Source organism: Siphateles boraxobius, unplaced genomic scaffold (genome assembly GCF_051911475.1).
Source record: "Siphateles boraxobius isolate OS27281-9 unplaced genomic scaffold, OSU_SipBor_1 13, whole genome shotgun sequence".
NCBI lineage: Eukaryota > Metazoa > Chordata > Actinopteri > Cypriniformes > Leuciscidae > Siphateles > Siphateles boraxobius.
The window spans coordinates 14,817,755-14,833,976 of NW_027508733.1; the positions used below are offsets into that span (position 1 = coordinate 14,817,755).

At 36.7% G+C, this 16,222-nt stretch overlaps 1 protein-coding gene across 1 annotated transcript in view; it reads right to left on the minus strand.

The window, feature by feature from the left end:
* Window positions 1-16,222, minus strand: part of stab1 (stabilin 1) — a 45,287-nt gene that overhangs the window by 8,422 nt on the left and 20,643 nt on the right. The window contains exons 26-58 of the mRNA XM_077226034.1: window positions 15,478-15,573; window positions 15,257-15,352; window positions 14,845-14,892; window positions 14,588-14,715; window positions 14,384-14,492; window positions 14,217-14,294; window positions 11,798-11,899; window positions 11,572-11,676; window positions 11,364-11,498; window positions 11,154-11,282; window positions 11,017-11,070; window positions 10,812-10,925; window positions 9,198-9,393; window positions 8,997-9,092; window positions 8,859-8,904; window positions 8,696-8,775; window positions 8,434-8,559; window positions 8,011-8,084; window positions 7,848-7,919; window positions 7,637-7,756; window positions 7,496-7,543; window positions 7,331-7,411; window positions 6,818-6,973; window positions 5,197-5,328; window positions 5,044-5,103; window positions 4,759-4,935; window positions 4,505-4,591; window positions 3,722-3,868; window positions 3,406-3,462; window positions 2,915-3,101; window positions 2,694-2,843; window positions 2,064-2,168; window positions 873-980 (exon numbers count right to left, since the gene is read on the minus strand). Of these exons, the coding sequence (XP_077082149.1) occupies window positions 873-980; window positions 2,064-2,168; window positions 2,694-2,843; window positions 2,915-3,101; window positions 3,406-3,462; window positions 3,722-3,868; window positions 4,505-4,591; window positions 4,759-4,935; window positions 5,044-5,103; window positions 5,197-5,328; window positions 6,818-6,973; window positions 7,331-7,411; window positions 7,496-7,543; window positions 7,637-7,756; window positions 7,848-7,919; window positions 8,011-8,084; window positions 8,434-8,559; window positions 8,696-8,775; window positions 8,859-8,904; window positions 8,997-9,092; window positions 9,198-9,393; window positions 10,812-10,925; window positions 11,017-11,070; window positions 11,154-11,282; window positions 11,364-11,498; window positions 11,572-11,676; window positions 11,798-11,899; window positions 14,217-14,294; window positions 14,384-14,492; window positions 14,588-14,715; window positions 14,845-14,892; window positions 15,257-15,352; window positions 15,478-15,573 (3,499 nt within the window). The remainder of the gene's footprint in view (window positions 1-872; window positions 981-2,063; window positions 2,169-2,693; window positions 2,844-2,914; window positions 3,102-3,405; window positions 3,463-3,721; window positions 3,869-4,504; window positions 4,592-4,758; window positions 4,936-5,043; window positions 5,104-5,196; window positions 5,329-6,817; window positions 6,974-7,330; window positions 7,412-7,495; window positions 7,544-7,636; window positions 7,757-7,847; window positions 7,920-8,010; window positions 8,085-8,433; window positions 8,560-8,695; window positions 8,776-8,858; window positions 8,905-8,996; window positions 9,093-9,197; window positions 9,394-10,811; window positions 10,926-11,016; window positions 11,071-11,153; window positions 11,283-11,363; window positions 11,499-11,571; window positions 11,677-11,797; window positions 11,900-14,216; window positions 14,295-14,383; window positions 14,493-14,587; window positions 14,716-14,844; window positions 14,893-15,256; window positions 15,353-15,477; window positions 15,574-16,222) is intronic.

Genomic DNA, 16,222 nt, shown 5'->3' on the forward strand with positions numbered 1-16,222 from the left:
TTAAGCACAAAGGTTGAATTGCTAGTGTATTGATTCTCTCAGGTTGCGGTCAAGAATTAGTGTCTAACGCTAGACATTTGGGACTCCATTCATACTCCATTAACATCGCCCCTTTTCTATCACTGTTTGAATGAATGTTTGTGTGTTTTCATTAGATTAGTTTGTGTGTATTAGAGTAGTTCAATAAAGTTTTGCTTGATCTTACATACAAGTATCTTGTGTTGTGTGCTTACAAGTTACTGCCTTAAACTGTAGATTTTGTTGTCTTGCTCAAAATCAGTGATCATAATCTTATGATATTATTACCGTGGGGCCACGGGATAATATTGTGTCCAGAATCAATTAAATACCCTAATCTCAATTTATCGGTGGACGAATAGTTGATAAAGGGTTACATATTAATTCTGAATAATTTGGATGTAAATTCGGTTCTTATTCACTGTAATTCAATCTCATTTGAGTTATATTTATTCTAGTTCCCTTACAGAGTTTATGGCAATAAGACATGTGAATTCAGAATAGACATCTTACGGTCAGTTAGTCTAAAGACCCGTTCACACCAAGGATAACTATAAAAAGAATGATAAAGAAATAGTTCTAAAAATATTTCTAAATATAAAAGATAGCAGAGTCCACACCACAACTATAACGACAACATCACAGAGAAAATAAATACGTTTTTAGAACAATATTTTCCAGCTAATGAAGGATAAAAGCATTGACAGCCAATCAGAATCCATAATACTTTGAAGAGCTTTAGCATTTAAAGCGGCAGACAACATAACTGGAGCACACGCTTAGAATAAACAGAATGATATTTTTTTTAGTTATCGTTCTTGTTCTTAATACAATAGATGTGATTCAAAACCCACCCGTGCAGTTGATGCCATCTCCTCCATAGGGCGGCACACATTCGCACTGATTATTAGGGAGGCATACTGCGTTGAGATCACATGTGGGAGAGCAGACCGGCTTGACTTCTGTTAAATAACAGGCAAAAGAGAGTGTTGGTTAAAAAATGCTTTAAACAAACAACAAAATGCAGTTGATAGAAAACCAGAAAATGTACATTTAAATGTATTAATTGCTGCAAAAAATCACTGCAAAAAAAAAAAAAAACCCATTCTAAATCAGGATTTTTTCTTGTTTTCCAGTATTAAGATAACTGAACTTGTTTCAAGGTAATATATTTATTAATCATTTTAAAATAAATACAATATATATATAAGAAATGTGTTTTTTCATACACCAATATCATTTTCTTGTTTTTTAGTATAAACATCACAAAATCTGGTTTCATTTAATATCGTCTAAATGTAATACAATTTTATACTTTTTTAAGTACCTAAAATATAGAATATTTTTTGTTTGCTGAATAGACTTACATTGTAAGTGTGTAATTGTATGGAGCCCATAAAGTGAAATGGTGATGGAAAAAAATATGAGATGGGGAAAGCAAACATTTTGAGAACGAACAAAAAGTTCGCCGGGGGAATGCAAACATTTTGTGAGTGAACGCAAAGTTTGTTGGGGGAACTCAAATATTTTGCAAGCGAACATAAATTGTCTTAGGGGAACACAACCTTTTTTTGGGGGGGGGGACAAATATTTTGCAAGCAAACAAAATTCTTTCGCAAATATTTTGCGAGCGAACGCAGTTTCTCGGGGCACGCAAACATTTTGCGAGCAAATGCAAAGTTTCTTAGGAGAATGCAAACATTTTGCTTCTGAACGCAAAGTTTCTCGGGGCAACGCAAACATTTTGCTAGCGAACACAAAGTTTCTTAAGGGAATTAACAATATTTGTAAGAAAAAGTAATTTTTCAACCCATCTCATAATTTTTAATTCTAAATGTAATTTTTTTCCTCCACCATATCCCTTTTAGGGGCTCCCTTTAAGGGCACCATTGTTGATATTTGCCAAAAATGTATTTCTTTTCATTGTTGAACAAGTCAAAAACATTTTCTGTGGTAATCTTTGATTTCATCTCGTATTTAACCCCAAACATATCTTAATAATCCAATACATTCAATACAGTTTTCCATGTGAAGCCTGGTCTTACCGATTTTTGATTCACAGTATTTACCAGTCCACCCCTCTTGGCAGAAACAGCTGCCGTCACCATCCAGACCTTCATCACACTTGCCATTTCTGGTGCAGTTACATGCTGTGAGATTTTTTTTTTATAAATTGTAAATTATAGCTGTTAACACAAAGTAGAGTTGTACCACTACCATAAAAATACATTTCAATACAAAAAAGTAATCAGTCTCCAGTACCTCGTGAATTTAGAAAATGTAAGTAAATTTTTCTCACCCTTTAGCAAAATTCTCTCATTTTCTTCTTTAAAGCATAAACCTCACTATATTTTTGTGAGATTAATGCAGAAAATTTAACAGAGACCAAAACCTATTCGAAAAGTGTGAAAACTGACAATAATCTCAATCATAATGGTACCAGCTAACTTGTCAGTAGCTCTATTTTATCTCCTTCCAAAAGCCAATTTCTACCAACAGTTCTGTTAATTTTGGACCCGGTTCCTGCATATTATGTAGTACTCTGCATAAATATTCTTACAGTTCGGTGAAGTGCCTGTTCACTTAGTCTTCACCAATGCTTGTGCATATTGCATAAGGAACGGGACTGTTTAGGAATAGTTCAGGGCTGAAACAGGGCTGACTGAATGGGTTACCTGTGCAGTTCGGCCCAAAGTGATTCTTTTCACACAGCTCACAGCCTGTGCCAACAAAACCTCTGTGACATTTACACGTTCCTGTGCCGGTCCGCCCGTCATCACAGTCTCCATGCTCTCCACACGGCGCCTCGAGACCACCAGGACACACTAAACCCCAAACAACACAGTTTTACACCTACTGACTGCATCATTTCATGCAACATTTGCTCAATTCTCACCTTGACAGTCTCTTCCAAAGTGGTTTTTACAGCACTTTGCATCCCATGTCATTTTCGTACATATCCGATTACAGCCAAGCCAATCTCTGTAGGAGTTGTATCCGTAACCGTACGAGTACAAACCGTAATAACTGGGCCGTCTGTACATGTAAGGTGAATAGGGTCGTCTACATATGCTAGTTTTGTTCTGTAAGAAGAGATCAGTCTGGATCAATGTATGCTACGCTTGTATAAGCATAAGTCAATATACTGCTGACCGCTAAAGTTTAAAGACTGCTAAAAGAGAACCAAAAAATAGAAAAAAAAGTCAATAAAGCATCATTAAACGGAAAAATAACAAAAAGTAAGTCAATAAAGTGCTGACTGCTAAAGTTTTGCTTAAGCAAAACAACCAAAAAATAACAAAAAGTAAGTCAATAAAGTGCTGACTGCTGAAGATATGTTAACCCAGCAGAACCACAAATCAACAAGATATGATGAGATACACTCACTGTGTCCTTTGATCCAATGGGACAACGGGGTTGCACACCGCAAGAACCGCACATTCCCTGACAACAAACAATGTTATAACAACGTTAGGATGGTCACTGTGTTTTAATGTTCAAATCACTTTGAAGCAAGTTTGTTGTACCAGTAGTGGAACTAAATAGAAAAAAAAAAACTAGATTTTTTTCTGCACACATGTACTTTTATCCAATTGTAATTTACTTTTTATTTTGTGCCATTTTTGGTGATATAAATAATCTCACTTAAATATCTAAGAGCATGAACATTATCTTAGTCTCACATCAACAACAAGTTTTGTACCTTTATCTCTATGCTTGCAAAGTCATCGCAGCGAGCCCCAATACTTGGTGGCTCCAGAAGCTGATCAATCCCATGAGCGATTCCTGAATCGAACTGCATGTTTCGCGCTACGATTCTGGCATTGTTTCCATTGATTAAGATGTCGCCCTAAAAAAATCAGTCAATGAGACGTGAGCAAATTTACATTCAAATGTCTAACAATAAAACGCCAATGAAAGAAACACTTCAAATTAATTCACAATGGTGCAGGATGTAGTTCCTAATCTCATATTTCAGACTTTTTTTTTAATCAGAATAAGTTACCTAAATTGGCTTATGTCAAGTTTTAAATGTTCGACAAAGAAATTAAAAAGACAAATATGTATTAATATTTCTAATAATAAATATTTTGTTCCACAAATGTTCATTCCAGAAACTAGATTTGATTTCTAATTAAAAGATATATTACTATAAAAAAAGACAAATATTTATTAATGTTTATAAATGTTCAAATATTTAGTTCCACAATCGCTTAGAGAATAAATGTTGAAAAAAACATTTATTTTTAAATAAAATAAATCACTATAAAACACAGATACAAAAGCAATATTTACAAATATTTAAATATTTATAATACTAAATAATATTCATTCTAGAGAATAAATGTTCAAAAAAGTTCCGTAAATAAAGATAAATAAAAATCTAAACATCAATATCAAAAATAATAAATAAATTATTATCATTTTTACAAACAAGAAGGATATAATGAATTATTGGCTCATTATTCCTCATCTAAATACTCACAGTTAAATCTTTGTTGCATCTGAAGGTGAGTTCAGATCCAATCAATGTTTCCATGCTTTTCTCAGCAGTAAGAGCAACAGCAACTACCTGGAAACATACATCAAAAACAGTTTTGTGACCCTTAGAAGAAAGTACTATGGCAGTACCATGGTACAGTGAAGCTATCAACTGGTAATGCCATGGTACTTTGATATCACTTGATTTCATTAAATGTTTTATTTAACAGAATTCATTTAGGTTTGACTCTCATTTACACTCTGGTCGCGGACTATGTGAGCTTTGAGGTAGGCTTGTAGTTTATCACGATGGTCTTCACTGTACAGCCATGTCTTTCTATCCTCAGGGAGTCTGTTAAAAACGTCATCCGTTGGCCAGAACATGGTGAATGGGTGAAAGGGTTGATGTTGCACCACATGCATCAATTCCGCATCCTATTTAGATGAAGACATGACAGGCATTATGTTTTTGGAAGATGTTTGTATGAATAATGCATCTGGATTGATAACCAAAAAAATCAGAATCCACAGCAAAAACATTACCCGCAGTAGCTTGCTGAAGATTTTGAAGCCATATTGTTCAGCAGCTGCTGTAATGTTCAACTGCAACATAAATTGAGTTTCACTTTGTGTAAATTATTTTTATTAAATATTTTACACTTAAAAAAAATGGTATCCATTGGTTGAGTTACATACAGTAGTGTTGATATCTGCCTTGCCCGTTAGTTCGTACGGAAAGAGGACCTTGTCTATAAAATGTATGACTCCGTTGGAGCACTCAGTGTCACTGGTGATGATCTTTGTATTGTCATTGATGTACACAACACCCTGAGTGACAAAGGCATATGGTTCAGATCAACTTTTCCAATAAAGGGACATGATTTGCAGAGAAATTTTTTCACCTTTGTAGGTGAAATTGTTATAATCACCTAATTAAAGGTGCTCTAAGCGATGTCGGGTGACGTCATTTCTTGTTGAGGTTTAAATATTGTCAAACAAAACGGAGGCTAGCTAGACCCTCCCTCCTCCTCACCCGCGCACTGTAGGATTATAAATTTATTTAAATGTTTTAATTTAGGTTCAACAGTATTTTAACTGAGAAAGTGCACACACTGTTTTCCATTTTTGAGGCAATCAAGGTTTTGGACATTAACCTCTTGTCACATCTCAAAGGTCAGCTGGGCCTTTTGTTGATCTAATCAGGCTGATTGGATTAGCATCTCAAGGCTCTGAGTTACACTGTTACCTGATGAAATCAGGTAACCAGCTGAATCATGTACTTTCCTTTACATATTTTGTTCAAGAGTCCCCTCCTCTATGAAATTAATCCCACCCCCTTGAAATGTATATAAACTGCAATGTAAAGTTCCCTTAGATTAGACTTGGGTAAGATTTTGGATGCAGCAGACTACAGCAAATAAACAATCCTGCTTAAAAGATACAACCCCAACGTCTCCTGGTCTTCGCTTCTAAGTCTCCTACACTTAAGAAGAAAAAGTTTACAACAGCACTAGCCCCCTAAACCCCATCCCCGATATCCTTCTTGTCGTTATTGGCTAGAACAGTTTGTTATGTTTCGTGGTGCGGGTTAGCCCAGTTTTTTTTTTTTGTCATTTGTGGAGCCTGGGGTGTCTTCAGAGACCGCGTTTTTTACATTGTGTTCAGGGGACAGCCAGCTAGCGGATAGTGAGGAGATGTTTGCTGTATGTGACAAAAAATGTTTTGGCCTAAAAAATGAGTGACATCGCTTAGAGCAGTGGTTCCCAACCCTGTCCTGGCTCCCCCCCAACACTGCGGGTTTTCTTTGTCTCCCCAACATGTGATCATGTGATTATGAGCTAATGAGTTGAATAAGGTGTGTTTGATTAGCGAGACAAAGAAAACGCGCAGTGTTGGGGGGGGGGGGGGGGGGACTGGGGGTATGGGGGGGGGGGGGGGGGCAGGACAGGGTTGGGAACCACTGGCTTAGAGAACCTTTAAATGAGTCTGTGTTGTCTTTTATATGTAAAATTATTAGATGTATTCAATTCAATTAATCAATCAGAATACTATAGGGTGTTGCCAATAAAATTTTATCAACCTCCACAAAAGTCATCTTTACACTACAAACATGGCATTTACCGTTTTCTTAATGATGCTTAATTATTTTCAAAGGTGGAATCATTGTGTTTTTTCGCCTCAGTATCTTGAATTTGGAAGGCATTTTTGTTCATTTTGGTTGGATTTTTTCCCCAAGCCACTTTTAATTTCTGACCTTAATTCAGAGAAAAATTCAATATCGAAAATATAAAATGTGTTTGAAAATTCAAGTACTCACATCTCTAACGCTGAAGCGTAATTTATATCCGCTACTGGTGACAACTTCTTTAACAGATTTGAGGTCTGATTCACGCAATTCTTCACAACTGACAATGTGGTAACGCAGCAGGTCTGACGTGTGACTTGAATTCATCCATGCTTCAACCTGTGGGGTCTGTCATGACAAGAAATATGACATAATATTCTATTGTTATATGACATAACAATAGAAAAGAGGTTAATCCTTTTTGATATCTGCAAATGTACAATGGTGTAAACTATTTCAAAAGAAAAACGTGCCTTCGCAATCTTGCACGCATTTAACAACACAACTTTGAAAAACAACATTTATTATGAAACGCCTACTTTTTTACCATCCAATCAATAACGATATATTAAAAGATCGAATTTTTAACTTCTTGAATATCAGTTGACAGCAAATTAGGTAAGCAAAATTCTTAGCACAGGAGATGAACTGACTTATAATGTTATAATATTTTTGTGTGATGCAGTTTGTGAGAGCGCAGCATACCGAAAAATTTGCGACATAATCTGCATGAGGAGCAAACACAGTGAAAGGTCCTTGACTGTACAAATCTCGGACTCTCATTGCCTATAACATACACATATTGCACATTATTATTGTAAATATATTTTAAATGTATAAAGAAATGAACAAGTTTAAACATGCACTTACACCAAAACTTCTTCGCAACCATGCTGCCTCAGGAATACGAAGAAGCTCCTGCAGAGATGAATTTTAAAAGCAGAAGATGTTGTTTATCATGTTTGGTCAATCATTATATTTAACCTAAAAATCATCTTAAATGATACTAACTCTACTGACAGTCCCTGAACACTTAAAACCATCTCCTTTGTAGCCAATATAGCATGTGCAATTACGTTCCCCATCACCGAGGTATCTGCAAAGAGCATTAATACTGCAGTCGCCATTATTCTGCAATAAAACAAAATAAAAATTACTGCATACAAAAATACCTTATAGATTTAAAATAATATGCCATAATGATGTATTCGAAATCTGTTACCTTCCGACAAGGATTAACTGCCAAACATCTATGACCATGGGAATTAAAACCAGGCTTGCATGCACATGCAACCTGTAACAAATGTAATGCACAACATTTTGATGTTCAATTCTTAACATTAAAAATTTTTTGTTAGGCATTAACTAAAATTGGTGACACAAACCCTGTTTGGTCCAATTTTCATGCATAAAGCATTTTTGTCACATCCTCCATTGTCCACTAAGCAGGCGTCCATTTCTGTAGTGGAAACACAATTACACAAGATTAAAAAACTAAATGCTCACAGACAATGCAAATCTTGATAATTGAGCCCAATACAGAGCCCTGAGGCACACCCTAAGCACATGTACGTGAAATGGTAAATAAAACCTAATTAAAACCTAATTATAATACTAAATTAACATCAAAGAAACCATAGGCAGCAGACCAAGGCCCTCTGCACAACAACAACACTATAGGAATCAGAAAAGTTTTAAATGCTAAACAAAAATAAAAATATTGCACAGATGTATTGATGGACACATCAAATCTAAAACTATTTTACTATTTTTTTTACTCTTTTGTAAAATGTGAATCACTCTTTTACCGAGACACACAACCCCATCACCAACGAAGCCGGCTTTACATGCACAGCTCCTTTCACCGGGCGATGTTTTTGTGCAGTTTGCATTTCTGGAACACCCTCCATTTTCTGTGGCACATGGTTCAAATTCTGTGGAAGGCGTATGCAAAGCATTTACAATAAGACCAGGAATGTGTATTAAGAAAGTAAACAGGGTGAATATTGATTTCACTGTCACTGAGAAAAAAAAACTTGAATGACAAACTTAGCAATGAAACAGACAAACCTTTGCAAAAAGTCCCGTTACCCTTATAACCAGCGGTGCAGGAACAAGTTGGAGGAGTCCCTGAACCTCCTGAGATACAGCTGGCAGAATAATATTTTACTATAAACACTGATGAATGTGTTAAAAATATAAAGTGCCTTTTATGTATATTTTACATACTTACTTAGCATTGACATCACAAACTCCACCACAGGCATCATCAACTACCGCTGCAAAATACAAATTTTTGTGACATCAAGTGCATTAAGGTAAGAAACATGCAATCTGACACAAAATGTTGCCATATGACCTTAATACTGACCAACAGAGCAATTCACTCCCTTCCAACCTTTGAAACAAATGCATTGCCCATTTCCTTCCATACCATCCAAACATTTGCCATGTACACAGAGACATTCTGGCGAACAAAAAACATTGTTTTACAAGAGTTTGTTCAAAAATGTTTGAACAACACTAACAGACTGCCAAGATCGTAGAATAGAAAATTGCTCATAGATGTTACCTGACTTGCAGTCTTTTCCGTATCTCCCAGGTTCACACATCTCACAGGTCGTTCCATGGAAGCCCTCTTTACAGAGACACTCCCCGCTGCCGAACAACCCGTCCTGGCATTGACCGTTGTTGGAGCACCAGTTATCCACAGTCCCAGGACATTTGGAGCAATCATGCCCGAAGTATCCAGGACAGCAGGAGTGGTCCTGGAAGGAAAGTTATTATGAGGTCTTAATCTGAATCATCTTCAAATCTGAATTTAAAGGTGTAAACCAGTCCAGTCCAGCACAAACTACTCCGGTCCAAAAAGCATTTCTAGCTCCACGATCTTGATTTAACACATTATATTTTTCCGAAATGTGTCCAAACAGAAGTATAGCTTACATATTCAGTGTTGCCTACAAGTGGGCGCTGTAGATGAGACTATTATAAACTCTTCTTCTATGGTTAGTTTTTTCTTTTAGGTCAATGAATGTCAATACGAAGCAACAGTTTAAAAGTCAGTTTAAGTATGTTAAACTGTCAACATGTTTATAGTTCAGTTTGAAATAAAGTAGGAATATAGCACAAAGCCTTTCATCCTTTCTCGACATCCTTTGAGGGATAGTTCACTGAAAAAAATAATATTGTCATCATTCGCCCTTATGTCTATTTTAAGACTCAACTTCGAAACACAAATGATGACATTTTTTATGAAATCTACAGTGTTTCTGTCCCTCAATTGAAAGTCCAGGTAACCAAAACTTAGAAGATCTAAAAATGTCATAAAGTCATCGTAAAACAAATCCATATGAATCAAGCACTTTCATTCAAGTCTTACGAGGAGATACAATTGCTTTATATGATGAACAGATTTAATTCAGACATTTATTTACAGAAACCTCTAAGATTTCATTAAAAATATCTTAATTTGTGTTTCGAAGATGAACCAAGGTCTTATTAGCCTAGAAATCTAGATGCACCCTAGCGCCAGGAAAATTTATTTTGCATCCAGTGTGGTCTAGCAACTCTCCGTTGGCTTTCGAGCTGGAAAAAACAAACTCTGGTCAGGCCAATCAGATCGTGTATAGATTCGGCGGGCGGGCTTAACATAATGACGACAGAGATGCGACGGTTCACTGCTACTTGAAAACAAAGAATGGCTGCTGCTGCCGGAGAACAGCGGTCTTTCGATTCGGCTTTGGCCACGACTCTGGAGGATTTGAAGTTAAGCTTTTCTTTGCAACAAGAACAAAGAATGGCTTTTCTCTGACTACGTCACCTTCTTCGTTGTTCTGGTTGGTTGTAACGCTATCCTATTGTGTGCAGAGGGAATTTGAAAGACAACTGTTTATCCCACCCCTCGTATTGAGCCCCGTCAATGGTGAGTTCCCAGACCTAACATCTTGATGTGGGTCTGGCATGCCAGGCTAAAGTCTGATGGGTTTGGGGGGTAAATGATGAAAGAATTGTCATTATTGGGTGAACTAACCCTTGCACCGACCTCATTGAAATCAATGGATCTGTAGCGTAAACTCAAGAATAAGTGCCCTCGAGTACATACAACAGGACTGTGCACCACAATCAGTGACGTCTGAGTTTGCATACTTGTTCAGTAAGCTTCTGACCGTAGAAAATTAAGTACCTTTGTTGTTCTCAAACAGTCAATGTGACAGCCCGGCACCATTTTTCTCTTTTGTCCAACTCTTGTCCTGTACTTACAGTTTGACTTCATATTTTGAGGGTACTTTGGCTGTATCTGAAGAAACGATGAGAAGAACGAATCATAAACTTCCTTTCACTTATTTTTATCATTATGACACACTAAAACAACAATGAACCCATCTTACAGGTTTGGAATTATAGAGGCATTTTGGTGCAGCAGTACAATCTCCACAGCGGCCCTGCAAAGAAAGCAAATGTTCCTTCATTTTGTTCGTTACGCCACTTCGAGAAAGTAACCTCAGAAGTACCAACAGAAACTTACAGAAATTTTTAAAATCACATCATTACTGCAGTGGTTCTTGTGAAGGTCTAAGACACGTGGGATCCCAAACACTGTGCCATGCCTCGTTTCAGTGAAGCTTCCGTTTATGAGAACGTCATTGGCCATCGTCTGGAGTTTAGGAATAGTTAATCACAACTATTTTCATCTAAGCACTGTATAGAACATGAGTTGTTGCCAGTTGTGCAATACCTGATTTTCAGTGTCCACATAAAACATGATCTGAGTGCCATTTCCCAAAAACGTGTTTTTGAAGAGTCCATCGCCCAAGTGTTCAGGAAAGAGTTGCTCGCTTATAATTACATGATATTTTACAATGTCTTTGCTCTGTTGAAAGGAGACAATTTCGTCAACTTTATGACTGATATGATCAAACATTGTTTCAAAAGGTTTCACTCACCAGTTGTGTAGAGTTTGTTTTATTCAAGTACTCTTGTATGGCACTGTCATACGGGACAAAAATGGTGTAATCTCTAGTTGGGATACTGGCTTCCAAGTCGTAAAGCTAAAAAAGTAGAAACAACTATGCTTATGTAACAGTCAGTGCAATCAGTATTCAGTTATTATGTTACTCTTTTTGAAAATATTGAGTAAGTTATATCTCTGGGTAAATGGCAGAAACTCACCAGTGCCGCCTGCCTGAAAAGGCTGAATGCAGGCGTGTTGTTTAGGAGCTTCATCAAAGTGGGAGGTGGTGGAGGAAATTCAGATAGAGCGGGTCGAAGAACCTGCGAGAAAAACATATTTGTTATGTATAAAAAGTTTCATATTTCACAGAATGAGGTGAATATGGCCTACTTAAGAAGAAAATCTGAGTGATCCTGGAAAAAAATTTGGCACCACAAAGCTAGTTTGCCAAGGTGCTGTTAAGGTGTTCTACATGTTTTTAGGGTGTTGCTCAGTTGTTGCTAGGGTGTTGCTATGCAGTTGATAAGGTGTTCTAAATGTTTTCAGGGCAATTCTATGCAGTTGCTAAGGTCTTTTGAGTGTGCTTAAAGGACAAGTTCGGTATTTTACACTTCAAGCCCTGTTTTAAGATCGTTTCCGATGAAATAGAACAGTTAAGATTGAAATTTGGACAAATGCTTCTGTCCTGAGAATTTTCGGTTTCTGTGGTGGGACACAAGGGTAAACAGGTCAGTGATAGATGACCAATTTAAGGCTGTAATTAATCCGAGGGGTGGGGTTTGTGTGACAGTTACCCTGCCGTTGCTTTGGACCTTCCATTTACTCTTTCCTATAGTCTGGACTGTTTTACCAACTTGCTGCAGTAAGTCTTCAGAGGTGTAGATCCCCTCTAAAAAATGGTTTCATAGGGGCACTGGAACAATCATTGATAAAACACATTAAACTTTAGTTTACAAAGTAGAGCTTAGATCGGGCCCAAAAAATCAAGCCCGACCCGACCCGAGCCCGTGCACGTTGTGTCCGAGCCCGGCCCGGCCCGACACATTAACTGTAATTATGAGCCCGAGCCTGATTTAAACCCGATCATTTTTAATACGTGGCCCGTTATAACCAGGGGCGACGCCAGATCATTTTTTAACGCAGGTGCTGAATGGGTGCTAGACCATTGACAGGAGAGAGCTGCGCAATTATATATATATATTGTATAAATACTATTAATAAATGTGCAAAAATTGGCCACTTAATATTTAATATTCAATTATTTTAATTATCACAATGAAAGTTTTAATTTTATTAAATTGAATAAGCACAAAATTCAGCATTCAATCAAATATTCTTAAAGATTCATTATTATTAATAATGTTATTTCGACATATGTGTGCGTGCAACAAGCAAGATGTGAATTTGTAAATTCGGTGACAAGCATGCAGAATTGATTTAATTTATGATGAGATGGCTTTAGTTCACGTGCTATGGTGACCGCGGCTCGCCGGCGCCTCCATATCATGATTATTGTCTGCTATATTTGCTGCTTATTTATTAAATCCAGGCAATTGGTTGATGAAAAATTTATTAAAGTTAAGATGCAATTTATACAAAACGAAATTCACTTTAAAGAAAGGCTTTCTACAAAACAAAACATAATGAAGTGTTCAAAATCATGCCTGAACCACTCCATGTCTCCTGATATTGCGCATCCTCCTATCTACTCTGTTCACTTTCATAATCAACATAGATGGAAAAAAATAACATTATAATATTTTAATAAATATGAAACTAAATGCGCTTATTTAATGGCTACAACACGTACAGACTCTCTAGCAGCGCGCCGCACTTGCACTCAACAAAGCCAGCACATATGTTGTCACTGCCCACGACTAGTTTAAAATATTTCCATACCTCCGACTTTCCTTCATACTTGCTCAAAGTTAATTCTCCTGTTTTAATTTTTTTCTTTACTTCTTCAAGCTCCATGTTGCACTTAAGCTACATAAAAGGCCTAACGTTACAGCACAGCGTGCGAGTGGAGGAGACGCTGCGCGTGACACGTGACGTACTTGATCATGGGCCCGACCCGACCCGAGCATAGTGGCGGGAAATATCGGCCCGGCCCGGGCCGCGGCTCGGGTCGGGCTCGGGCAGAGAATCTAAGCTCTATTACAAAGACGTGAAACTCACCGAATGGTCTGGGGTGTTCACTGATATGCTCACACAAAAATCGCTGCAAAAGATGCTTTCCAACAGGTTTTATCGTAGTTTTTGTCCAACTCCATTGACTTAAGTCAGGACAAAAGCTACGATCTTAAAACAGGGCTTTAAGTGTAAAATACAGAACTTGTCCTTTAAGGGATTGCTATGTTGTTGCTATGGTGTTTTAGGTAGTTGCTAGGGCATTGCTATGCAGTAGCTATTGTATTCTACATGTTTTTAGGCCATTGCTAGGGTGTTGTTTGTGCAGTTATTCTGGTCTGTAGATATGTCTTGGGTCCTTTCCCTCCTTTCATGTAAGACCATGGGAAATCTCATTTTCTTGTTTATTGTAAATTCGTTGCACAAAAAGGGTGGAATGCACTTAAGTTTAATACTTTTGGTTTGGTCTTTTAAAAACCAAACACCATCTTTGCAAAGTTTAATTACCGTGTCAATAATGTGAATGCACCCGTTTATTGCCTTGAGGTCTGGGACAAGAATGGTAGCATTGCCGATCATGAGCTCCTAGGGACACAAGGGTAAACAGGTCAGTGAAAGATGACCAATTTAAGGCTGTAATTAATCCGGGGGGGTGGAGTTTGTGTAACAGTTACCCTGCCGTTGCTTTGCACCTCCCATTTAGTCTTTCCTATAGTCTGGACTGTTTTACCAACTTGCTGCAGTAAGTCTTCAGAGGTGTAGATCCCCTCTAAAAAATGAACTCTATATAGAAATCGCACACAGAAAATTATCTCATGGTATTTATTCTCTTCTTCAAACCTCATAAATCAGTTCTCAATGTCAATCCAAACACATACTGTAGAAGGTGAGGCAATCTGTAATAATCAAACCAAAAAGACTCGTCTGAAATGCTGAGGTTCTTGAAAGCAACTTTAGATGGAACCAAAGCTGTGACTCTGCTGTCACTCTCAATCACTTTGTGCCTCTGCAGATAAACACAAAAATGTTGTAGAATAATATTTGTGTAATAAATAATCCTTTTCTGTTTCAATCATCACTATCATTTTTTGTAAACAGACTCATTGACAATTTACTCGGGTAAAGATGTACTTACTTGAAGGAAGCGATTGAAATTATAAAACACAGAATTTCCATCTAGCTCCTGAAAATAAAAACATTAAAAAAAAAAGGGTTACACTTTATTTTAAGGTGTCTTTGTTACATTGTAATTATATATTTAAGTACTGAGTAATATTACTTAACAACATGTATACTATAGTGTTAGGGTAGGATTTAGGTTTGGTTGAGGTTTAGTTGCATGTAATTATGCATTATTTACTGTTATTACTATGGTATGTACATGTAAAATATGTTACAAGGACACTAAAAATAAAGTGTTACAAAAAAATTGATAACTTAAGACAATTTGATCAAAATCAGTTTTTAGGAACAAATCTATTGTGAATATGTCCATGATGTTGACAGCCGATTCAAAACCTTGTGATTAAATTAATGCGTCATCTTACCATAAGTATGTTTCCATAACACGTGAGTCCGTCACCTTCGTATTCGCTTGGACATGTGCATTCACGTGTTCCAGGACTCTTCAATTTACATGTGGCCTGGAAACATTATCAGGCAGTTACACAACATTACATACAAGCATAAAGGAGTTTTAGCCTTAAATTTAGCATCATTTTGAAAGGTTATTATGTTGTACATAACTCTGCAAGGATGAAATACACACCAGAGAATGGCAGCCTCCGTTATCTGACAAACAGGGGTTGACGATTTTACAGACGATGCCATCTCCCATGTAGCCTTTCTTGCAGCTACATTCATTCTGAACAAAAAAATAAGGACAGAAAGTTCAGTCTCTTTCTTAAAGAACCTTTGGAGAATTGCAAACATGCAGAAGTCAGACAATAGTTGTAAAACAATAAGGTGTACAGAGCTATAAAATAATTGTGGATAGCAGCTCAGAGCATTTGAAATTCAAAGAATTTGATGAGAAATATATCAGCTCATAATGAGATCTCTGACTTGATTGCAGACTTTGGTATTTAAAACATTGTTGAGATGTATAGCCCTTGCATTACGTAAAATGTATGGGTAGGATCGTTGTTCCAGGTCAAATTGGCCCTAATTGGATTGAATACAATCTACCAAAAATTACACTATGAAAAAAACAACAACTAACAAATCAGGTAAAAATAGTAAAATTTTCACATAAATACTTCTTACACATTACAAAAAAGTAATGTGACATAAGAACTGTATTTTTGTTTTTGTTTTTACTTTTTTTGCCAAAATGTGAATATTATAAATTATATTATTATATTTTAATTTTTTATTTTTGTGTGCTTTTCTGAAGTTATATTTCTTCGAACTGCCAAATGCAAAAAAAAAAATTAAATATAAATATCCTCAGAGGGTAGTTGAGACAAAACAGTTTGACAAAAATGTACACGTCAAATTGACCCTCTAACATC